The sequence below is a fragment of the Manihot esculenta genome, chromosome 18 (genome assembly GCF_001659605.2).
Source record: "Manihot esculenta cultivar AM560-2 chromosome 18, M.esculenta_v8, whole genome shotgun sequence".
NCBI lineage: Eukaryota > Viridiplantae > Streptophyta > Magnoliopsida > Malpighiales > Euphorbiaceae > Manihot > Manihot esculenta.
In genome coordinates, this window is record NC_035178.2 from 4,501,423 (window position 1) to 4,526,467 (window position 25,045).

The following is a 25,045-nucleotide window of genomic DNA, read 5'->3' on the forward strand; positions in this document are numbered from 1 at the left end:
ATAAATGGACCTGGTACAATTCCAACCGTCGGATTATATTAAAATCGGACGGATCAATTGATTTACGAAAATCGTATTAAAATTATCCTATTCAAAACCATAAGTCAATGTGATTTTCGATTAATTTTAAACTTTTAAAATAAATAATTTTTATGAAGTTGTGTCGTTTAAAATTAATATATAAATAAATTAAATTATTAAATAATTAAGTTGAATTTTTTATTAATAAAAAATATTATTTTTATATAAAATTAATTTATTTTTTATATTATACAAATGGATAAATTTGTACAATTTACTTATTTAAATAAATATCAATTTAATAATATTTAAGATTTATATTTATCTCTTTACATTTTATTTAATTTTATCAAAATTATTTACTTTTAATTTTTTTTAATTTTAACTAAATTGATTGTTTAAAATTTAAATTTTAATTAAAATCTGAATTGAAATGTAAAAAAATCATAATTATAATTAATATAAAACCAAACTAAAAATTATCAAAATTAAAATAATATTTTAATATCATTAAATAAAATCAAACCATTTTCAATTTAATTTATAAATTAAATCAAATTAAAAATTAAAATTTCTGTAATTTTAAAATTTACCATTTAACTTTTAAAATATTATCATTATTAATAAATTAATTTTTATATTTTTAAAAATTTATTAAAATATTATATTTATTTTTCATTAACAAAATAATATTTATATTTATTTTTATCATTAAAAATATAGCAAAAATTTAAATTATTTCCTTTTTTTTCTTTATGAATTCTACGTGTTGATAAAAAAAATATTTTAATAAATTTAAAAATATAAAAATATTTTAATAAATTTTAAAAATTCAAAGACCTATATTTTAATAAATTTTTAAAAATTCAGAAATTAATTTATTAACGGTAACAATATTTAAAAAATAAAAGATTTATTTTGAAAAAATTAAAAATATTTTAATATATTTTTAAAAATATAAAAATAATTTATTAATAATGCAATATTCAAGACTGGACAGTAAATTCCAATAAAAAAACAACGAAAAATGAAAATTTGCCAGGCACACGATATTGTTTCCCTGTCCCATCACAGGACTCGGACCTAGATTCACCGGACATCGGCAGGAAAGCGACAACATTTAAAAAAGAAAAATCATGAGCTCGCGACATTGGTTTGCTGCTTCAGAATCAAAAGAGCCTGTGGAACTGTAAGTATCCTAAATTTCGCTATTTATAAATCTGTTCATTTTTTTATTCTCTGGATTCTGAATGATTCACTTGCTCACAAGTGGTGGAGCAACAGAGTCAATGTCCTGTGTTACCTCAGTTTCGGGATTGAAGAGCTTCCCTCTTCCCAATTCCTATAACCTCCATTTACCAGCAAACAAACGGAACCCAGTTTTTGGGTTCATTTTGTTTATCAAACTAGCATCTTTTCTCACAACTTGTACCAAGCTAGTGACAGTGTGAATAAGAGAATTTTATGGAATACGTCTGGGTTTTTATTGTCAAACTCACTTTCAGCTTATTCATTAAGTTGCAAAGCTAATATCAAGAGAAAGCATTTTGTTTTCTGTGTTAACTAATGTGGATTCTGTTGGTCTTTGATAGATTGAAGTGTAAAACCTTAAGGTTTTTGTATTTGGTATCCTGCTTGGATGAAATTGAAAATTACAAATACAATTTTCCTCATTAACATAGCTGAAATATTGACAAATTGTTACTGAAGTTGACTCATCGAAGTCTGTAAAGGAAATATCATCATTGCAGAAGTCCCTGGAACTTGTTTCTGAAAGAATAGTTGAAGCAGAAACAGAGATGGTAGGAAGGGATGAGGAAAATAGCAAACTGCTCTATGTTCATTTTGAGGTTACTTGTGCTTTCCAGTCAAGTTGGCTGCCTTTTAGGAAAGGGTGGTAGTATAATCAAGCAAATGTCAGCAGAAAGGCACAGATTCAGATTCTCCTTCTGGTGAATTAGTGCAGGTAATTGCATATTATCAACTGTGTCTTCATTGATGATGTAAGCCACTTACCTCTTGTCAGTCAACCTTGTGCATAAAAGGATGCAATTCCATGGCACATGGATGAGAATGGGAATATGGAATGGAAAGTTCATGTGAATCCAGTTGTATCTCTTTTCCTCTTTTGTTTTAACATTTTGATTATTTATGCATAAACATACATATTTGTAGCATGGTATGTATCTTCTATTATCTTTTAAAAGAGTAGGAAGATGGGCACTTGTGCATATATATTTATGTGCTTGTGCGTGTGGCTCTCAAGTATGAGTTTCCTTTTGCTCTTATTTTCACATCCTCCTCAGCTCTGGAGCATTTCTAGACATTACTGTTCTCACGAGGAGGTTGGATTTTTTTTTTTGGGCATTGCTCCTCCAATTTCAGCTTAGCTCTTTCTGTCATCACCACACTACATTCTCATACCAACTTCTCACTGAATGGAATAGATGTTTCAACATTATTACTGCAGTCTTAAACAGCAACGGCAATCACAGTCTCGGGCAAATAAATTAGTTTAGATCTCAAATTATATGTGTGTCTCTTTGTGTGTGCAAGTTCCATGCATTATCAATTTTTCATTTTGTTGCATAATTGTGCTGCAAATCACCGGAGAAGTTGATGCAGTTAGGAAAGCTTTTCAATCAGTTTATCAGCAGCTTCTGGAGAATCCACTCAGAGATCATGACTCTTTCCATGCTAAATTCCAGAGGGCCTTCATCTCGATCGTTTGGTCATCCTCTTCCTAGGCCAGAAGCATATCCACCACAATGCCATTCTTTCAATGCTCATGGAACAACTTATGGTGCTCGACCTCGGGATTTTCATAAAAGTGGTCCCTGGAATGAAGCCTACTTTAGATATAATACACTTTTGCTTGCCGTGTCTTGATGCGAAGGTAGGAGGTGTCATTGGAAAAGCGGGAACTATAATAAGAAACCTTCGGCAAGAATCAAGCTTTGACATCAAAGTTTTGGAAGGGATTTATGATTCAGAGGATTACATTATTCTCATTTCTGGTCCAGCAGTATGGTTTGCCTCCTCTAAAACTGCTTGATTGTAACAAGCTTTAATATTTTCACTTTCTTTTGCTCATTCATTTATGTTATGCTGACAACCCATCAAATATTGCAGCACCCAGAATGATAGAATATCAACTGTCCAAGATGCAGTTCTTCGTGTAAAAACCAGGATTGCTAGGGCTTTACCATTACCTGGTGGTGAAGAGAAGACTGTGATTGCTAGGCTTCTTGTCTCCTCAAATCAAATTGGTTGCCTCCTTGGTAAGGGTGGTTCTATGATGGCAGAAACAAGGAAGTCAACAGGGGGCCTATATTCTTATATTCCAAAATGTGCTTCAGAAAATGCAGAAGTGGTTCAGGTGTGTGCAAGGATAGATAGTTTTAGTCCACTAAGCTGCTTCATTTTCCTCATATTATTTTTATCATTTTCTTCAATAGTAATGTTGTTGTTAAAAATAAATTCCAACACTGTCTCCAAGTCTCAAGAATGGTTGACTACATACACCTACTTCTAAATGAGGGTCAGTTATGGTTGGCCTAGAGGTGTGTGTCAAAGCACTTAGTTGCAATCATAAACTACTTTTTTATGCATTTATATGAAAAGGAGAGAAGATATTCACAAAAGTGAGAAAAGTGAAAATGTCTTTCATTTCTTTTTTTAAACAAATATTTTCTTAAAATCTTAAGCGGTATTTACAAATTTAATGCTTATTAAATACTATTATACTATAATAATTCAAAATGTCACATTAGCAAGTTTTCATATTTTATGCATAAATATGCTCCATGTCAACACTTTGGGTGCTTTGGCATTCTTGGTTGGCAACAATTGTTGCCATGTTGAAGTAGGTGTATATAATCGATACAGGAAAGCAATGAAACTAATAATTGATACTTGGATGACAATTTTTGTGTTTTGGGTCAATAATCCTTTTTTTAATTGTTGTGGTACAGGAAAATGGGGAGTATGATGTAGTTCAAGAAGCACTCTGCAGATAAACACTAGGTTGCATAATCATGTCTTTTATGATGCATTTCCTTCTATAGACCATTCCAACCCTGCCTTCAGAGATCAAGTGCCTCCATTTCCTCCACGTGGGAAGAAGGGAGCTGTCTCCTTTCATGATGCATTTCATAATTTGATGGCATGAGTGATCCACCTCCACATGGTGGTTTCCATCTCCATGATGGTCATTCTTCTTTGATGGACAATATTCATAGATTAGGCTTGCCCCATATATCCAAAAGAAAACCTTGGTGTCCTCAAGTAGATACCTTCTTCTCTGCTTTCCAGGTTCAACAAGCGCTTCCCTCTAGTGTTTTGAGGCTGTTGCCTAAAGTTGCGGGGCATATGTCGCATATGCTGGCTGTTATTTGGATTGCACCATCCATCTTTGGCATGTAAAATTAAATATTAAAAATCTGTGATGATGCAGTTTTCTCTGTTCAAAATATTCTTAAAAAAGTAAATTGCAAAACAGTTTTGTGCAAGCTGTGATTTTACTCTCTTTCCTGATCTGGCATGCAGGGAGTTATTGAAGGTGGTCCTCCATTGGGCTTGCCAGACATTGGACCCCCCCCCCCCAAAAGGAAAAAAAAAAGAAAAAAAAGAAAGAAAGAAAGAAAAAAGACTTTCATGTCTTGGAGGGTATGCATATTGCCATCATTTGAAATTCTTATTTCTATTATGGTCCAGGTTTCAACTGTTAATTGTACATCGATAGTGTCACTGTTAACTCTCCTCTTTCATTCTTGTATTTATGTGTTTGTAGGTAAACTATTATCACAAGCACCACTGTTCAAGTTGTTGCTCCATGTTATGTGGTCCCTGTAATACATGGAGAAGATGGTTGTTTGGAACAATTTCATCAGATTTATTCTTGGTTTGGTCCTCCATTTACAGATTATATAAAACCAATATACAAGTAAATTTATTGTTTGATCAGTGTGTGTAAACATATTGGGGTGTTATACACACGCATAGACATGAGAGAGAGAAGGCAAGATCTATTTTGTTTGCGAAGTCTCAGTTGGAAATATTCATCAGCTGCCTTATCAAATTAAAAAGAATTACATGCTAGGGATGATAATGTTTCATTGAAGTAACTAAGGATCAAAATGCAATTTATCATTTTATTGCTGCATTAAAAGTGTCAAAGTGCCAGATTTGAATTGATTTCTTATTTACTATGACATAAAATGTATATGGTTTCTTTGGAATAAAGATACTAGTTTTGTTTTAAATATTCCCACAAAGGCCAATATAACCTTCTCATGGACCTGTAATTCCTTCCAGATTATGAGAACCTGCAGTAATGCCTTAATATCATATGTTTTATACATCAATGTAATTTCTAGTTTGTGTTGATGTTGTATTAGTGATTTATTACTTTATTTTAATTTGTTGTTAGTCTTACTAGACGAAAATGTTATATTTAATATGCTCAGAATTAGTATTTAATGCCTTTCTCAAAAGTTTCTAAACAACTTTGGCTTGTGGCTTTAAAAAATCTATCTTGGCCAATTCTATTTCAGCTTTCTGATGCTAAAATTACAATTACTAAGCTGAAGCCTTGAACACCAGAAACTGTGACTATAATATCTGGGACACTTGAACACACCCATGCAGCTCAGAGTCTTATTCAAGCATTTGTGATGAGCGAAGCGAGCCCACTTCATCTTTACAATAAGCCAATAAGGTAATGTTTGTGATCAGCTGCCCTCCTCTATTACCTCATCCCAAAGCCTTGTGTTGGCATTTGGCAATTAAGATAGAGCACATTCACTTTGCATGTTCCCTTGTATATACAATCTTAGATTTTCTTTTTGATTTTTCTTCTTATTGAATCTCAGTTCCATGTTTGAACTAGATGAGTTACCATTGATACTATGAGAATGCTATAAATCTAATTTGGCAGTTCTTGTGAGTACAGTGAACGTCGATTGAGCTTGCTGGTGAAAAGATGACGTACTTTGCAGGCTGGCATACATGCTTAATCTCTTATTAACAGAGACAAGTGCTTAAAATATTCCTTTGACCCCCATAAGAGTTATCAAACAAAATCTATGTTTTGATTTTGTTTGGAGGATGAAAATTTTTAGCAGACTGCTAGCAAAAAATTTATGATGTAAAGGTAACTTGTCCTACTTACATGCATATTTTTGGTTACCAGGATATTTTCACTTCATCGGCTTAATTTCTTAATATGTCCAATGAAACCAGAACATTAATTAGTATTGTTTGTTTTCTGAAGGTTGGCAGGCATCCGTTATCCTTTCTTTCAATGCACGAAAGACATATAGTTCTAGGTATTCTATCACTGCACGAAAGATATATAGTTTTAAGTAGCAAGGATTGCTATGAAAAAGGGAAAAGATTCGCAGGAGAAAAAGGGAGTAACAAGGTGAATCAAATGGGTTAGTTTGACGACAGCCTTAGAGATTTATTTCTTCATAAGTAATGACAAAATTCATGTTATGTTTAATATTGTCAAGCAAATTAAGTAAGGTTTACTATCAGTGGGGCATTTCCATCAGGTTATGGTGAGCTGTTGGCCCAGTTTCTGAATTGCATTGATGGGGCTCTTGGCAAAATGAAGAAAGCAGGCTTTTTATACTAGTTTTTAATTGATAGAGGAGTACAAGCAATTCAATACAGATGAACATTCGGATTTGATTAATTTCATCTGCAACCAATAAAACTTTGAACTTGTTACTGAGTAAAATTTATTATTGATCAGATTGGAAGGGCTTGTAGGTCTTGAGAGAGTTCATCAGACCTTCAACTGATCCAGCTGCAGCAACAAGTGATACCACCAAGCAGGCGAGACTCAATATTTTCAGCCATGTCCATGTGAAAGAGAACTTTGGCATTTTTGTGCGTGCTATGTACATCTCTATCGGAAAGTACACTGTCAATGGCCAGAATGCAGCTGCTCCGATGAGACCCAAGAAGTCATTGAAGAATGGGAAGATCATGGCTACCACAGCAGTCACTATAACGTACAGTGTCCTCCACACTAATCTGAATGAGTTGAGGTAATACACACCATAAAAAGGAATGTTAATGTCGTGTTCTCTTGTTATGAACTTGTTCTCAGGCCACCTCTGGTTGCAGCTCCTCTCCACAAAACTGAAGATTGGCTGGCAGAAAACCTGGAAGGCATTTGAATCACTTTAGAATGACAATCAAAGCAGTGCGTAGTGACTAGAACGCGTCGTCTTATTCACCTGGTAGGCACCAATGAGGTGAACAGCAATGCAAACATTGGCAAAATCGATCAGCCAAAAAGGTTCATAAAATCCAAAACCTGTGAGGAAATTGCCAGGAGCATCATTTCCAAATGCTGCATAACCAACACAACCACATAGGACGTAGAACAGGGTGGTTGTCAGGATGCCGACAAAGGATGCTTTCTTCATAGCTTTGTTCTCAGGAGGACTTGATTTGACTGTATCCTGTAATTCATGTCTTTATCAGCTTAGTAGGTGAGCATCATTAGTGGAATTTGCTTATCATCCCCTATGTTAATCCTGTCTTAACGTATGCTAACTAGTTGTAAAATCAAATAGACACATAATTCTTTTTTCATAGGATTCTCTACTGACACCAATTCATTAACCATGCAGATTCTTGTGAGAGTAGACCTAACAAGAAATGCTACATGTTAATGTAAGGTAAATCCACCATTCCAAGTCCTTTCGGATTACGTTATGCATCCAAAATGTTCACAAAGGAGAAAAAGAAATGGGCATATATGAGGGTGTCTAGTGAAAAATAAAACCAGCCTGTAGATGAGACAAACTTTAGCAGCGAATACCATGATTAGTTGCTCAGGAGATGATGCAAGAAAGGGACAGGTAGAAAGGCTACAAGGTGGGCTTTCACTTCTTTCCAAAAAGGCAAATGCGTTCATTTAGCCCAAAATTTTGATTGTGGTCCTCCATATTTTGATATGGTCCACGAAGAATCTCTAGAAGGCTATAACCGTAGACTCCACTTCCAGGAAAGAGTCACCCTCAGTTCATTCGTCCCAAGCTTTCCTTTTATTTGAAAATTTTGGAGTCTACGTACGGCTGCATTGGTCCTTATCAGAACAGTGCAGCCACTCGATTAACAAGAAATGCCACATACATTGTTCTGGAAATGCAGAGGACAGAAGATCAATGATCAGATATGCAACTTGCCAATTTTATCACTAGCCTGCTAGTACTGGTAGGCGTAGGACCCCTCAGAGAAGGCCGTAGAGTCTGACTGGAATGGAATGGCTAGTGGCCAATTCACTCGAAAACTGCCAGTATCTGTGACTGACTGTAATATCTATAGTTGTGGGGTCCATGATGTAATAAATATGATTTGTCAACCTCACTAAGTGTGTGTTTGCCATTTAATTTGAGGGCTCAAATTGTGTGTTTTCTTTTTATTAGAAAAAGCATCATTTTAGAAGCTGTTCAGAAAAGCAGTTTAAGAAAACCTGATTTGTTATTTCTAAATTATATTAAAAATAATTTTAAATTATTATTTAATATTTTATAAGCAATATTTTTAAGAAGTTTTCTTTTCTCAACGGCAACTCTAATATCAATATCAAACAGACTCTAAAATAATGTAATTCATCCCATTGTATGTGAAAATAACTATTTTTAAGATTTTTAGCACAACTCTCAACTCTCAACGCAATTATGATCCAAATATTGATTTTTTTTTTTAAAAACAAACAAAGAAAGAAAGAACATCCAGCAGACAATGTACTTGAAATCTAGAGCTTAGCAACAAAGGTAGTCAACGTTTTTATCAGGCACACATTTCAACTTTTCAAGTATTCCAGTTGCAGTTAACATGGCAAGAGGTAAATTAAAATGAAGGTATTGATTGGGGTACCTGTATCTCGATAAGAACAGTAGAGTAAGCGTAAGCAAAAGCAATATCCCCGATTGCTTGGAATGCCTTCCATACCTTCTGAGCTGCTGTCACGTCCACCCCCACTGTTACTCCTGTTAAGCTTGTCCTTGCAGCTCCCCCTCCTATTCCACATTTCTTACATTACTTCAAATTACATAAATTTACAAATAAAATTTACTAAATTACTTGTGATATTTAATGGGGTTTGTTTCACAGGTATTTAGTAACGGCTGCTGCTGCGGCTGCCCACAAACTGATGACGCATGCATAATTCAATGGACGATGAATTAGTCAACACTAGACAACAATTGTCTTTAATGGGTTTGTTTCATGAGTACGCAATAATTCAGTTCAAAAACACTCAAGTATATTTTGAACTCTAGTATTTTTTCTCGAGAGCGCTGCAGTGTCAATAAATTAAAACTCATCGGTGAAATACTTGGTATTTAATTTACCTGCTACTTTTGCAATGGACAGTCCCAGACCAATTGAAGAATAGGCGAAAGACATCACAGCTGCAAGAATTGAGAGCCATGAGAGCTTGTGGAAGTTTGGTATTTGGCTCAGGATGATTTGGATCCCAGCAAAGATAATCATGTAGGGATAATTTGATATATGGCATTTGTTTTCATGTCCATGCTTGTGGAAACAATTTGACCTCTTTACAGCCCTGACAAAAATTATTAAATTTATAAGTAAATATTAGAATAATTCAAAAAATATATAATTATTATACATATAATATTTTTTAATTACTCACACCATGCTAATAGATGCTGTAATAGTGTAACCGATTGTGACTCCTACCAGATTCACATACTGAGCCAACCCACATAGGAGAACTTTCCGGCCACCTGCATGTATGCAAAGTTGAACGAATTGGCTAATGAATAATCAGAGATTTTAAAAGGGATTCATGTTTTGGTATCGTAGTTCTCACCTAAGTTGGCTCTCACGGCATCCGTGTATGTGTAGTTTCTTTTGCCGGTGACAGGATCAGGCGACCTGTAGGAATCTGCAAGAAGAGTGGAAGTGAAAAAAGTTATGAAAGAGAACGCCATGAGAATAGCCGGCCCTGCCACCCAGCCCAACTGCGCTATGGCCCATGCTAGGGACAGCACTCCTGATCCAATCACAGCGGTGATGATATGAGCACTCGCAGTCACCCATGTCCCTTCAAAACAACAAGAAGATGATCCCATGAATATGGAAATTATGACATTTGCGCTATAACAAAAAAGGCAAAATTCTGGAATCTGTATAGCCATACCAGTTCTTTTAGCTCGACCATCATCATCCAGGTTCTTGTGAATTCCACTGTTTTCATATCCTTCTAGGTCTGCCTGCTCCAAGTACATGCTACTATGTTTCATCTCTTTAGCCATCTCTCTCTCTATTTGTGTGTGTGCGTTATCGCAAGTTGGGACGGTTGAAGAACGAGGGACAAGACTCTGAAATAGAGATGTGTAATTAATGGGTAGTTAAATCAAAGACAACTAATGGGGAGATAGCTCAGTATATTAAATAAGAAAGTAAAGGAAAGAATAAATGTTTTATAGCTTCAAGACTGGAGGGTTTATAGAGAAACATATAGCTGTGGTGGTTGGCTTTGTTGGAATAATGACACTAGAGCCCTCTGCACCATTGATGGTGGTGGTGGTGGTGGTAGTAGGAGGTGGAGGAGATGGGATGAAAGGTGAGGTGTTTACTTAAACTTAAACCCTATAGGGTCCCCACTTTGTCTTTTACATCTGAACCATTCATTGTGAAATTTTGGACAATAAAATTATTAAATTGATTTTTTCTCCTCACCTTTGCTTAATTAGTCGGTTACTTTCATATGAGGGAAGACTTCGATCTACCGTGCATATAGGTTATATTTTATTAAGGTGGTGATAAATATTACATCATAAATATTACATCGGCCCATTTCAAAAAAAAAAAAATATTACATCGGCAGTGTCTTAAATGCATGAATGGGGGCAATCTCTAATCAGATCCTACAGTATTTTGAACGCGTGTATTTTTAAAAACGTTAATGATATTTAATATACTTTTTAAAATAAAAAAAATAATTACTAAATTTTTGCATATAGAAATTATTTATTTTTCTCATTTAATATCCTCACTCTGATATACGCATTCAACTTCTTCAAAATACTACACCTGTATTGATTTTAACTCTTCGTGAATCTTACGATTATCAAAGAAGTAGCCGATCTGACTAGTTTTAGTTTTTTCTCTCTCCAACAAAATCCATGAGAAGGTCAACAAGAATGATAGAAGTTGGTAGTTGGTGAAAATTTGTTCTTCTTCCTTTTCCTTTATAATCGGGTTGGCAAAAGTTTCTTTCTTTTCTCCTCCATTTCCTTGTTTTCTTCTAGTGTTTAGGGAAAGAGTAAGACAGAGGTCCAAGATAGAGAGGATACAGTCCCTAGGAAAAGAAAAAGATAATAATGATCACTCATATTCTTGGCATTTTTCAAGGTCAACACTGCATTTTTTGTTTGGTTATATCAGGCTGCCCATAAAGATTTTAATTCAATAACACTAATTAAAATTATTTCTAAAAATATATGTAAAATATGACATTTTATAATTTTAAAATATTTATGGTCATGACTGCTGAATTTCTAATATATAAACCGGCTGAGGTTGTATTATGAATGAAAAAAAAAAGCTCAAAACTTAATATAGCTCTTAAACAAATCATTCTATCAGCGCGTCATTCAATATGTGGTTCAAAATTTAAATTCACTAGAAAAGAGCCTGAATTAGGAGATGTGATGAGAGATAGAAGAGTATGTCTAATTATACCACAATTTTATTAACATGCGTGTCGAAAGAGAATTAAATAGCTTTGATGAAAATTGATAAAAAAAGTAAGACAGATGGCACTGAAATAGAATAGCGATTATACGTCATTAAAAAAAAATATAATTCTCTCCGACTAAATTTATTCATAATCTTGTAAATTTTATTTTTCTTAGTAAGTTAATTAATAAATGGGTATGCATTCTTTGATTAAATTATAAGAAATACTAAAACACATGCAATAAATATATGAAAGACAAAACGTATTATTATTAAATTAAACAATAATTAACATCACCTAATTAGTAAGGCATAAAGATAAGGTGACATTTAACACGTCTTCAAGTAGAAACGTGTCTGCAAAATGGAATAAGATGTCAAAATTTCTTATACGCAGCACTTGATTAATAAAAATGTAATTAATTAAATATGAGAATTACTATATAGATATATACTCAAATACACATACAATACTGGCTAGAACACCGCATGAGACCTGAGGGAAATAATGTCAGCAAAGAAAGAGACAGCCCACCAATATAGACTTCGCCACAGAAACACATTCTTCATTTGCCAACTTCATCTTCCACACCGCCATTACCCATTTGCTAAGACGTGATATAACTCATCTCCATGTTCCTTGTTTGTAGTACAGCAGCCTCTGAGCCAATGACTCTCATCTCATCCTTTCATAAGGATATCTAAATAACAGTTACCGTTATTCTAAAATCTCATGCCAAACATAATGTTATATTTATTTTAATTATTATAGGTTTCAATAAGAACAAAAAGGATAAATTTCATTATTGATATTATTGTATTAATGAAAATTAAAAAAAAAAAAAAGAAGTAGATAGAGATGAAATATACATATGTGGAATACAATCCTTGTCTCAGTCGGTCCAAGCAACCCCATGATTTGTATTTTCTTGAAAATAAGAATAATATCTTATTTATTATTATTATTATTATTTAATTCCAATACCTTGTAGCCTTGCAAAAGAAATGGACAAACCCTTGACGGGTCCTTTCGAAGGGTGCGTGCCTCACTTGGATATTGACTGCAACATTAATTTTTTAGATCACAAGTTTGCCTCGAGACCAACCCCTCCCTTCCCTAACCATGCACCACAACCAAACATGAGACAACTTGTTTATTTTCTTTATTATTTTTTAAATTTTTTCTTGATGAACCTTTTATATTTTTTCCTTTTTAATATGCAAAAGCGTAATTATAAAATTATAAATTTTCTATTTTTTTTTTCGTGTCTCTGTCACCCTAATTTCAAATCTAATCACATGTTTGCTGTATATGATTGAACGTGACTTGCTGTTACCATTGAGCCAAATTATTTGTGGTTTTTGTTTCTTTTAAAAATCAATCAAAATCTCACCAAATTTAACCTTGAAAAAGCACTAAAATACATTATAGGTAAGGGAAGTTTTTTGAATAAGGAGCAATAATTGATGGTCCTCACCATCCTCATTCAACCTCAACCACAATTAATTTTGTTTAAAAATTAAAAATATATAATCATAATTCTATTTCTAACTAATTTTATTAGAAATTTATTTTTTTCTTAAATATAATTCTAAATATTGTTAAAAACATTTAGTCTTTTTTTTTTTGAAAGTTTTCTAATTGAATATGTTAATAACTAAAGTGAAATAAATCATTATAGTTTGAAATTTCTACTTGCTTACTTCATCCTGTTTTTATTATATAGTGCAATTATAACTTATAGCGTATTAACGGGTAATTACGCTAATTGCTTGATCACCATATATAATCAATTTTATTTTCATAAATTGAAAACTATATTCAAAACTTTTATTATAAGATTAATTTTTCGATTAAATGATTTCTTAATACGGTACTTGAATTTGAGCATCTCTATTTATTAATTTAATATTTCAATATAAAATAAAATGAACTCTATGTTTGTTCATACTTCATTCACATGCAAAATTAGAGATGTAATAAATTTTTGAGTTAAATGGCTATTTCATATTAATTCTCTATTTCAACATTTTTTAGAATAAAATATTTTTAAATTTAAAAAATTAAATTCTTAAATTAATAAAAGAGAAATCAATTAAATTAAATTTTTATAAAATTTTTAATTTTTAAATGATAGGTTAGTATAAATTTAATTGAAATAATAATATAATTTTATTTAACGCTATGAAAGTATATATTGCCCAATTAAAAACAATGTATTGCCTTTAGAGTTAGAGCCCATCCTATTATAGCCTAGTATTCCCACCAATATTCATAATTCAAAAACTAATAGATTTGAAATTGGACCGTCAGTTGGTAATCGAAAAGTGTGTTTTGCGTCTGTTAAATAATCGTCAAAACAGGCCTTTAAAATAATAATATAATTTTATTTAATGATATGAGATTATATATTTCTTAATTAAAAACGATGTATTGCATTTAGAGTTAGAATTCATTCTATTATACAAGGCCCAGTATTCTCACAACTGTCCAGAGCTCAAAAACTAATAGATTTGAGATTATACTCTCAAGTGACAGCTAAAAAAAATATGTTTGTTAAATAAGCGTCAGGGTCTAACACTGCTGTAAGTGGCACAAGGGTCTAGCACCACTTTAAATGACACGTACATTATTTATTTATTTATTTTTTAAAATTATGGCTATGATTTAATTTTTTTTAATTATTAATATATTATAATAAAATATTTATATTATATTAATTTAATATATTATTATAATATATTTTATTAATTTTAATATTTTATTACAATAACATTATAATTAAATAATATTAATTATAAATTTATTTACTATTAGTAAATATATGTATAAAAGTACTTAATTAAATAATTAATAAGAAAATAAATAAATAAGTTAATTAATTAATATAAATATTTAAAATTATAAAAATTAAATTTACATTTTATTAGATTGTTATTTAGAATTATTATGCTGTAATTTAAATAATAAATAATAAATAAATAAATAAATTAATTAATATAAATATTTAAAATTATAAAAATTAAATTTATTTTTTATTGAGTTGTTATTTAAAATTATAAAATAAAATTATGTTGTGATTTAAATAATTAATAAAAAATAAATAAATAAATTAATATAAATATTTAAAATTATAAAAATTAAATTTATTTTTTATTGAGCTGCTATCTAAAATTATAAAATTTTTATAGAATAAAATTATATTGTGATTAAATATTGATACGATCATTTGTTTATAATTTATTAAAAATAATAGATTTAATTAATTTATTTTATGATTAAATTAATTAATTTATTTATTTTTTATAAATTATAAAAACTCATTATTTTTATATATTAAAAATATTTTTATAAAACATAATAACTATTTATAATTGGTGTTAGTATTTTATAGAGTTATAAAATAATATTAAATATATATAAAATTACTAATGTTATTTAATTGCTGAATTAATGTATTAATCTATTAAAATAATAAAAAATTTTATTACGAAACATATATATAATATAATTAAATTATGTTTTATACATTTAATCACAATATTAATATTTAATTTTTATTTAAATATTAATAATAAAATTTATTAAATATTATATTAAAATTATAAAAAATCAAAAACAACAAATGCCTGAGACCTACCAAGCACACTTTTCGGCTATCACCTATTACCAAACCCACTAAATCTACAAATATTTTTTCCTCCAACCTTTAATTCACAAATCAAAGCAAAAAGTTCGTCTTTTTGCCTAAACATCAGGCGAAAAGAAAAATTGCAAACCCTAGCAAAATCCTTCGATTCCTTTATTCACTGAGATTTTTTAGATCTAAACAAGGTTCTTTTGGTCCTCTATTGTTTCATGTTTATTTTCCTTTTGGTTAATTCGGGCGAAATTATTACTTTGCGCATATATAATGATGGAAATTGATAGTTTCTGGAAATTGATGCAAGGGTTCGTAGATTTCCCAAAATTCGAAGAATTTAATTGAATGTCTTGCATTACATTGGATCCATTTGCCAATATAAAAAGGGCCCCATTTGTACAACAAATACACTTGTCATTGATGGGATCAAAGTGTGTCTATCAATTAGTTTGCCAATGTATTCATTGGAATAATTGATCATGAACGGAGGGATAGGCAAAATATTTTAGGAGTTGAATGATGCTGCTGAAAGTTGATTATTCAATTGACAAGCTTTGTGTTGTTATTATGGTTGAATGATCATTTGGGCTTTTGTATAGTTGTTGGCTTTTAATATTCTGAATAATGTTAAGGATGTGTAGCATACACATAACGAACTTTATGATTACTGTTTATGTTTATTTTAGTGTTTGACATTTTTTTTCATCTATGTAAAATTCGTTTGCTTCATTATCACAAATTTTTTTTGAAATTCATATGCAGCAGTCAAATATCATATTTGCTAAAGAGGAAGAATCGTGGGAGTACAAGGGTAGAAGAGAGGAGCTTCTCCAAAGAACAATAACCACCGAGAGATGGTTTTTCATGTGGTTATTGAGTGATTTTTAATAAAAAGAGCCTCATGGAATTTGTATGATGTAGAACTATGGGCTTGAAGAATGAGGTTCAATATTTGAAGAGGTCATAGTTTCCTGTAGTTAAGTTGATTGTCATGTGGGACACAGTGCAACAAATTGCCATTTACATCCATAGGTTTCACAACCTTGACCTTTTTCAGCAAGGGTAAGTGAATAAGTTTCTTCTTTTTTTTTTTTTTTTTTTTCTCCACTTTCAATATATATAGTTCTCATCGTGATTTTTTTTTAAAGGTTCTATCAAATTAAGGTCAGCATGAGATGGGAAAATGATGATTATACTTCTTTGGCAACTCCTTCTAGGGTTGTTCAATATGAAGGTGATTTATTTCTTTACTTCTGTTTAGTTATTATTTTTGGAGAATGAATATAAGGTAATTTTATTGAAGTCATAATGCTACTATCTTTCTACTTCTATATATATGTGTTCCTTTTAGTAAAACTTTTTCACTAATAATAATAATAACAACCCTCTTTTTTGTGCTTTTCAAGGTCAAATTAATTTATTTATATGACACTTAATTGCATCTTATTGCTTTCTTTGTGCTTTTTTGCAAATAAGTTGCAACTAAGTGTCATGTAAATTAATTATGAATCTTGACCTATGGTATGAATATTGCTACTTGCACTCCAATGTGTTGAATAATCTGAAAAGTGTGTAACCCTGCAGGCAGATATCTATGGGTGCTGTTGTAAACTTGTCATTTTGTATTTAAGTATCCAGCCTTTGTTAGATTTTCTTCTACCAATGTAAGATTTTTGTTAGTATTGCTTTGAGTTGAGAATGTGGATCTTTCATTCTTTCTTCTTCTTTTTTTATCTTTCTGTAATGAATTTTATCATGGTGTTGCTGGACTAGCTGAATGATAAAGATGTTTATCAGGTTGTTTCTGTTAGCTAGATAAACAAATTTTCCTGTTTTCTATTTTAGTTTCAGAGCATGATTGAAGATTTAGGCCCTCCTCATCCCTAGGATGTAGTTCCAAACTGTCAGCATTCTCATAGAATAATCATGATTAGTGGCATGGTTCTTAAGGCAATATTTGTTATAGTTAAATATATTTTTTTTTCTTTTTCACAAGAGTGTGAGCTGACAGTTAATTGAGTGGTTCATTAGAAGGCATGTTGATCCTTGGACTATCTGATGGGAGAGGCCCTCCCATCCCATAGATTCCTCCCAACTCCAATCCAATGAGATTTTTACTGTTTTTGCTTGGAGGTGTCCCTTGAAGACTAAACATTCAGTACAGTTATGATCTAGATTCTTGTCCTCTGAACTGACCTTGGGAACTTGGAGGAAGAGCTGTTCGCGATGCCTATTCTTAGGCTTAATTTGTCGTCTTAATTTTACTTTCGTACTGCTCTTTCGATACTGTTCATGTTCTAAAAACACCTTGCTTCACTTGAGTGATAGATCTTTTTATTATTGTTATTATTATTATTATTATTATGCTTGATGTTTATGGGAAGATATAAAATTGAAGAAAATACTGAATTTGGGCTTCAGCTAATGATCTGAGTTCCGGCAACATTAATGGGGCATGGAGAATCGATGATACAGACAATAGTTTCTTTACACAGCCTTTTCGGATTAAATATGCAAGGCAAGATATTTGTTTATCTGTCATGGTCTTGTTCAATCTATCTCTCAGTAAATATAAGGTAATCCTCTATCCCTCTCTGTGCGCACCCATGTCATTCTTTGCACATGTCATATAACAAGCAATTTTGTTATTTCATGTTTCCAGTAATAGGAGATTAATGCAATAAATAAGTGTGACGAGAGGTTCATGAACAAATTAGCTCATGTGAGACCAAAACTTTGCCTACAGACACACAAATTAGGAAGCAGTTCATAGTCATACCAGAATTTAAAATACTAAAAAATTTCAATGCAAGGTGTCCTGGTGGACAGTTTTCTTGTAACTGGGTTCATAATATATTAACTATCAGCATCCTATGAAATGAAAGGGGGTGCTTTTTTCTGTCCAAATTTATTTTTTATGTACATAACTTCTACTTTCTAAATTCTTTGGTGATTTACATATAATTTTCATTGTTGCTTTCATGTTAATATCAAATGATGCTAAGTACTGCATTCTTAGGATTTCAGAGGTGGTAGAACATAGATCCGGAAAAATGTTTTCTCTAACAATTTTGGAAAATATTGGTCCCCTTTATTCTTTCAATTAACATCCGCCCTTCCTTAACTCGACTTTTGAATAAGAATACTTTTATGTCTTTGGTGGTTAATTGCTTGTGGCTTCTTGCCTACTCTTGCTTAGGCATGTGGGTGGGATTGATGCTTGTCTAATGCGTCATTACGATGATGATTCTCATAGTCTTACAATGTTATTCCTTTTTGTAAATTGGAATAAGATACTACTTACTAAATTAATGATTTTGGAAGGAGCGGAGGTGGTCAAGGGGTGATGATTTGGTAATTTGTGTGCAATTATTTGGAGTATTTGCTCTAGGGGAATGTTAGAATTATTAAGGGCCAGTATTTGCCAACTTCTACAATTTCTTGAATTCTTGTACTGATCTTCTTTCTTATCTCTAATTTTTCACGTAAAAACTTTGTACTGATGTAGCTTGCAATTTACAGGTTCCATCCACATCGGCCGTTATTTTGAAATTTGAGCTTATGCAGGCTCCCATAACAGAGAATATGTAAGTTGTGAGCATGCTTATTAATTTGGTAATTGTCTGATTTATTATTTATTTCTTCACTTCCCAGCATACTTGATCTTGGGAAAAAAGAAAGTCTGTTTGGTTCAGCATTTAGATTTCTAAAATGTATTTTCCAAAAAAAAATTTTGGTTTATGAGAAAGTAAATGCAATAATAGGAAAGTGTACTTGAACCTTTTCTTTTCATAAAATATCACTTTTTCTTATCTAACCAAAGTTTGTCTTTTATTTCTTTTATTTTTTGCTTCAGAATAGTATAAATAAAAAGAAAGCAAAAAAAGAGCCTACCAAACAATGCCCATACTTGGACATTACTACTGATTCTATTATACTCCATGCAGAATTGAGTTGCTAGCATATCTGGATGCTTCCTCTGTTGCAGTTCATGAATTTCGAATTCCTCCTAAAGCTCTTTTTGGATTGCATTCATATTGCCCAATCCATTTTGATATGTTTCATGCTGTGTTAGTTGAAGCAAGTGTCCATGTCTGTCTATTAAAAGCTTCTCATGCGCAGGCATCCAGGTTTGTCAGATCTACTATCTAAATAAATAAACTGCTTGTGATCAGGTCAACTGTGGTTTGTTAAAATAACTTGCTCTTTTGGATTATTGCAGAGTTCCCTGCCACCCTGAAGATGTTGCTGGTGAAAGTGTTGATAGGTCAAATCAAGTATGCTTAGATAATTTTTACATGTGGTTGTTTCCACACTTTTATATTTTCTCTTGCCTTTTGCATTGATTGCATTTTGTTTCTGGTGAATCTGTAAACTGATAATAATACATGCTTGCAGCTAATACCTTGAATTTACATTCCCATATGCCTGTGCATTCTTCGTTTCTTTCTGTGCATGCATGCATATTTGTCCTATTTTCTGTTGTACTGATATATCACTGCAGAAGAGATGTTTTGATTACAGTAACTTCCATTTCAAGCTTCCAATAAATTTCATGTTAATAATTTCTTAGTTTGTTCTCTTAGGGACTTCAGTTTTTTTTCCCATTTTCTTTTTAAATGTAATAGGGAATGCTTATGAACTGCTTCATGTAAAATTGGATGCTCAGCAATGGAATACCTGCATGACCCTTATTTGCTGTTGACAATTATGACATTTAGGTCCCCTTGGTATTGCTTTTTCTGAAGGCCCATAATATAAGTGCCAAGAGAAAGCATCTTTTGACCAGAAGGATGATATGTCTGGCAAACATATTTCCTTATGATGTCCATATCTTGTAGACAATTGTTGGATTTGAGAAATTATATGCCATTGAACACCAAAAGGATGATATATCTTTGTGAAGTCCATATCTTGTGGAGGATAATTGACTAAAAATTTTTCTAGTGGTCTCATATATGGAGGGGATTGTTTGTATTTATTGAAACAAGAGTTCCTTAAACTTGTTCTCCTTGCGTTGAATAATATTTTTGTATTTGATCAGGCATCGGATCCCGTGAATCTTGTAGGCATGAACCAGATCATGCTTGTTAAATCATTGTTAGTTGCGCGTGACACTTTACTTGAAGAGCTGCAAAGACTTAGCAAAGCTGTTGACCGAGTCATTGACTTAACTGATTTCATGTCCAAAATGAATGAGATGAATATGATTGATTCTATCCTGAAGGCAGAGCTGGGCACTGCAAATGGTGAAACAGTTGCGGGGCAAGGCAATCTTCAACATGGTCTTGAGGTCCTTGCTTCATTTGCATAGCACATGTCTACATTATGTAAATAAGTCCATGTGGTATTTTATTTTCTTTATTATTCATTTTTCTTTTTTTAAACCAGAAAGAAAATGGAACTTTAGATCTCCAAAGTGATAGGCTTCCCTACTTTTTACCAAGGGAAGCTGTGGCGAACATTTTTCAGTTGCTGGGTGCTCAATTATCATACTTGTGGAATACTTTTTTGCAGTTTCACAGGTTTGCTTGCTTCTGCTCTAGTTCAGCACAATCAGCCAATTATGTAATAGTTTCATAGTTTCAGGCATTAGATCTGACCCAAAATCAAAGCCACAAACAGCATAACAGCAGGCTAAAACCAAAACATAACTGAACAAAACCATCAAAACAAATCAGCATATAGACTTTAAATTACTATTGCAAATTCTATTGAGTAAACACAATGAATGAAATAACCAGAGTACCTTTGGTTTCAACCTCCTTGGTCATGTTTAACACCTCAGTCTCTTTGGATAAAGGAAAAGTAAAATAAGTATTTATAAAGTAAGGGATTTTATGATTTTTAAATCTTTATATGAAAAAGTTTTTCAAGATATTTGAAGATTTTAAAGAAAGAACCTTCTAATCCACCCATTTAGTAGGTTGGAAATGGAGGTTTTTAGAGGTTTTTAGCGCCACAATAAACCTTATTTTAAAAATTGAATGCTCTCTCAAACACAAGTTTAAGGTTTTTAGACCTTAAAAAACCTCCCATCACTTAAAACATCCTCCCAAACAAAAGCTTACATTCTCTGGTGCATTATTGTATGTGGCATATCAAGTCCTTAACTGGTACTCATATGCTTGGCTGCAGCTAATAAATGAGTTCAATTGTTGTTGACATTCTTATTAATCTGCACTCAGCTGGTCTTGTTACTTCATTCCAGGGCAACCAACACAGAGATACTGGAATTTCTCCATAATGTATGGGCTAAGGATCGCAGAGCTGAGTGGTCAATATGGATGGTGTACTCTAAGGTTGACATGCCTCATCATTATATAAGCAGTGGAAATAGCGATTCTTCCCACCATATTGATGAAGTAAACGCTTATGTTCTTCAAGCTTGGTTTCTTTTATGTAGAATTATGGTTTTGGTTTAAATTTTCAATTCTAGAATAATTCTACTTGTCTTGATCTTCAATTTTCCATTTTATCTACAGCCTGTCCAGATTGCTGCTACACGTGCTGAGCTTCATCGACAAAGTATTGCCCAAATGAGGGTGAATTATTACTCCCACATTGACTGATTTGTCATCCTTATCTTCCTTGTACTCTATTCTACAGAGCAGGTTTTGTTCCTTGCAGATTAATACTCGGTCAATTCAAGACATGCATATATTTGGAGATCCTCAGCGAATTCCTATTATATTTGTGGAGCGTGTCATAAATTCCCCTCGGCGAACTTTGAGTGAAAATTCTTACTTTAGAAATTGTGACTTGATAGATTCACTTGGCTTACTTGCTGCACCTCGCACAGAGTCTTTAAAGAAGCTTCCTAGTAGTAGTACTTCACGAAGAAAAGCTCGTGATTTGAAGATCGGTGTCTTTGTGCATGGCTTTCAGGCTAGTCTTTTTTAAACTTTCTGTTGTACTATAATTTAAGTTTATATCAGTAGATTAATTGTGTTTATTGCAACTCCAATAATTTAGGGACATCATCTGGATTTACGACTCATACGTAATCAATGGCTTTTGATAGAGCCCAAGACGGAAATTCTTATGTCAGAGGCAAATGAAGATAAAACATCAGGAGACTTCAGAGAAATGGGACTAAGGCTGGCAGAGGAAGTGATCTCTTTTCTTCAAAGGAAATTGGGCAAATATTCAAGATCTGGTGGTCCAAGGGATATTAAACTTAGCTTTGTTGGGCATTCTATTGGAAATGTCATTATAAGATCAGCATTAGCAGGTGTATATTCATCACATTAGGATGTCACGTGTTTCTATTTGTTTAATTTGACACCAGTTACGTATTTATGTTGTCACAGAGAGCATTATGGAACCATTCCGAAGACACCTCTACACATATGTTTCTGTATCTGGTCCACAGTTGGGATATCTTTACAGTTCAAACTCTTTATTTAACTCTGGAATGTGGTTTATGAAGAAGTTCAAGGGAACCCACTGCATTCATCAGCTCACCTTCACGGATGATTCAGATCTCCAAAATACTTTCTTCTACAAACTCTGTGAGGTACTGAAATTATATATTTATGTATCAATATTGACTAGGATGGGTTTCAGTCATCTTTTTCATTAGTTTTTTTCTTGAACTGGAGAGAGAAAGGATGGGAAACAAGGTGTTTACTTATCCTTAACCTGAATCAAGAAACCATGGCCTGATTTATCTGTCTTAGTTGCATTTTGAGAAAATAAATATAATGATGATTCCATGCGACAGACAAAATTTGTCTGGAAAGGAAAGGCAAATGCTGTCTGTCTACTTTTCTACTGAAATTTTAAAATCTGTCTTTTGATTTTTCAGCAGAAGACACTAGAGAATTTCAGGAATATAATACTGATTTCTTCACCCCAGGTATTTCTCGAGCATCCTATTTCCCATATTTGCAATTGAAACCTTATTTTTTGAAATACTTGCATATGATTACTCATTTCTATTCCCTTTTCTAACCACTAATTCTAAATGGGTAGTTTTAGTTGGAGCAATTTGCAGGTTTCATTAGATGTATGCCATCTGTAGGACAGTGAAAAAACAAACTGGAGGAAGCGAAGTTGTTTTAGATAATCATGTGCTTATTAGGTAATTATATTTCTCTCAGGACGGTTATGTGCCATATCATTCTGCCAGAATCGAATTATGCCGAGCTGCTTCCTTGGATTACTCGAAAAAAGGCAGAATATTCCTGGAGATGCTAAATAATTGTTTGGATCAGATACGAGCCCCAACATCACAGCAACGGGTGTTCATGCGCTGTGATGTCAACTTCGATACCTCCACATATGGCAGGAATTTGAACGCATTCATTGGACGTACTGCTCATATTGAGTTCTTGGAGTCTGATATTTTTGCAAGGTTCATCATGTGGTCTTTCCAAGAATTCTTTCGTTGATGAGCACAATAAACTGCAATCTCTCCCATCTCAACTTGGCTAAACCTATTTTGCCAGGTTTGCCTTAATTTCTTGGCAATGAAGTTCAGAAATGTTGGGATTTGTTGACCACATTCACATTCACATTCACATTCACATTCATTTCCGTCAGGTGGTCGTATGCATGGGTTCTGTTGGCCCCTGCTACTGAGAAATGAATTATTGTTGAAGCTAATTATTGGCATCTTATGTGGATTCTATTTCTGCCACTAGCCATTCTGAATCAGACTTCGAATATATTGTATATTTCCAAGCGTTTATCGGGGTTTAGATTCCAGGCCGTGAGACGTTTCTGGGAAACTGGAACTGGTTGTTTCAGAGGTTCGGCATAGTTTTATACATATTTACTTGGTTGGTTAGATTACACATCGAAGAATTGCATTTGTAAACAGGCTGATGAAATTGGGTTCGGTCTGCATAAATTTTGCATGAATTTATTTCTTAAATTTCAGAGAGGGACAGGTCAAAGAATATTTACATGGCTTAATTAGTTAATTAATTAACTAATATTATTATCTCCTATTTGCAGAAAAGGGGAGAAAAAGATCTGGATCGGATTAATAAATATTTTTCAAATATTTGGTCCATTTATAGACAATTCTTTATATATAAATATGATCTATTATACTAATATCAACGGTATCTTACTGGACTAATAAATATCCTTCCAAATAATCAAAATATCGAGAATATATTTTGTTACATTCTCTTTCTAAGGCTTTTTATTTTAATTACAAGGAACACATTTTTCATATATTTAATTTAAAATGAATCAAAATTTGCAATGAAAGAAATCGGAATTTGATTAAGTAGGAGGGGAGGAAAATAATATCAGAACAATAAGAGAGGTTTAAAAGAAAAATGTGAGAAAAACAAGGAGGAAAGAAAATAACATTTATCTTTTTATTAGATTTCCCTTTTTAAATTTGAAGAGAAAATAAAGAAGAAATATGTGATTTGTTTTGAAATTATATATACTCTTAGAGTCAGGATGTTAAATATTATTAAACATTAATTTTTTTTCTAAACATTGTCGATGCAATGGAATCACGAGGATCACGGCCTTCACAAAGGTTGCGGATTACGTATAATTCTGGATTTTTTTTTTTTAGAAATAGGATATTCTTGTGGATTAATGTTTACAAAGTTAAATTATTCTATTTATTAATAATTTTATTAGATGGATTATTAAAAATTTAATTCAATGAA

The 25,045-nt window shown here is 32.3% G+C and overlaps 2 protein-coding genes, 1 long non-coding RNA gene and 1 pseudogene across 8 annotated transcripts; 3 read left to right on the forward strand and 1 right to left on the reverse strand.

Moving 5' to 3' along the window:
- The first annotated feature begins 1,038 nt into the window (after positions 1-1,038).
- Positions 1,039-4,937, forward strand: LOC110606511 (annotated as a pseudogene).
- An 813-nt stretch (positions 4,938-5,750) lies between these two features.
- LOC122721275 lies at positions 5,751-8,587 on the forward strand. The gene is made up of 5 exons (XR_006349375.1): positions 5,751-6,175; positions 6,296-6,445; positions 6,782-7,079; positions 7,159-7,529; positions 7,671-8,587. It is a non-coding gene; the product is annotated as an uncharacterized LOC122721275 (long non-coding RNA).
- Positions 6,636-10,748, reverse strand: LOC110606510 (amino acid permease 6). The gene is made up of 7 exons (XM_021745359.2): positions 10,214-10,748; positions 9,884-10,117; positions 9,704-9,797; positions 9,399-9,613; positions 8,923-9,065; positions 7,272-7,499; positions 6,636-7,196 (listed from the first exon to the last, which is right to left on the reverse strand). Exons 1-7 carry the CDS (start codon positions 10,326-10,328, stop codon positions 6,771-6,773), a joined length of 1,455 nt encoding a protein of 484 aa, XP_021601051.1. The 5' UTR covers positions 10,329-10,748; the 3' UTR covers positions 6,636-6,770.
- A 4,675-nt stretch (positions 10,749-15,423) lies between these two features.
- On the forward strand, positions 15,424-24,202 carry LOC110606340 (protein FAM135A). Of its 6 annotated transcripts, none has more exons than XM_021745096.2 (16): positions 15,424-15,592; positions 16,164-16,463; positions 16,550-16,635; positions 17,823-17,977; positions 18,924-18,988; positions 19,349-19,531; positions 19,624-19,678; positions 20,446-20,694; positions 20,793-20,926; positions 21,613-21,766; positions 21,887-21,946; positions 22,032-22,289; positions 22,377-22,635; positions 22,715-22,920; positions 23,212-23,262; positions 23,507-24,202. In XM_021745096.2, the coding sequence occupies exons 2-16, from the start codon at positions 16,393-16,395 to the stop codon at positions 23,795-23,797; spliced, it is 2,277 nt and encodes a 758-aa protein (XP_021600788.1). In that variant the 5' UTR covers positions 15,424-15,592; positions 16,164-16,392; the 3' UTR covers positions 23,798-24,202. The 6 variants fall into 6 exon arrangements, with proteins under 6 accessions (XP_021600788.1, XP_021600789.1, XP_043808908.1 ...); XM_021745097.2 differs by having other exon boundaries at positions 16,167-16,463; XM_021745098.2 differs by lacking the exon at positions 15,424-15,592 and having other exon boundaries at positions 15,609-16,463; positions 23,215-23,262.
- The last annotated feature ends 843 nt before the right edge of the window (positions 24,203-25,045 follow it).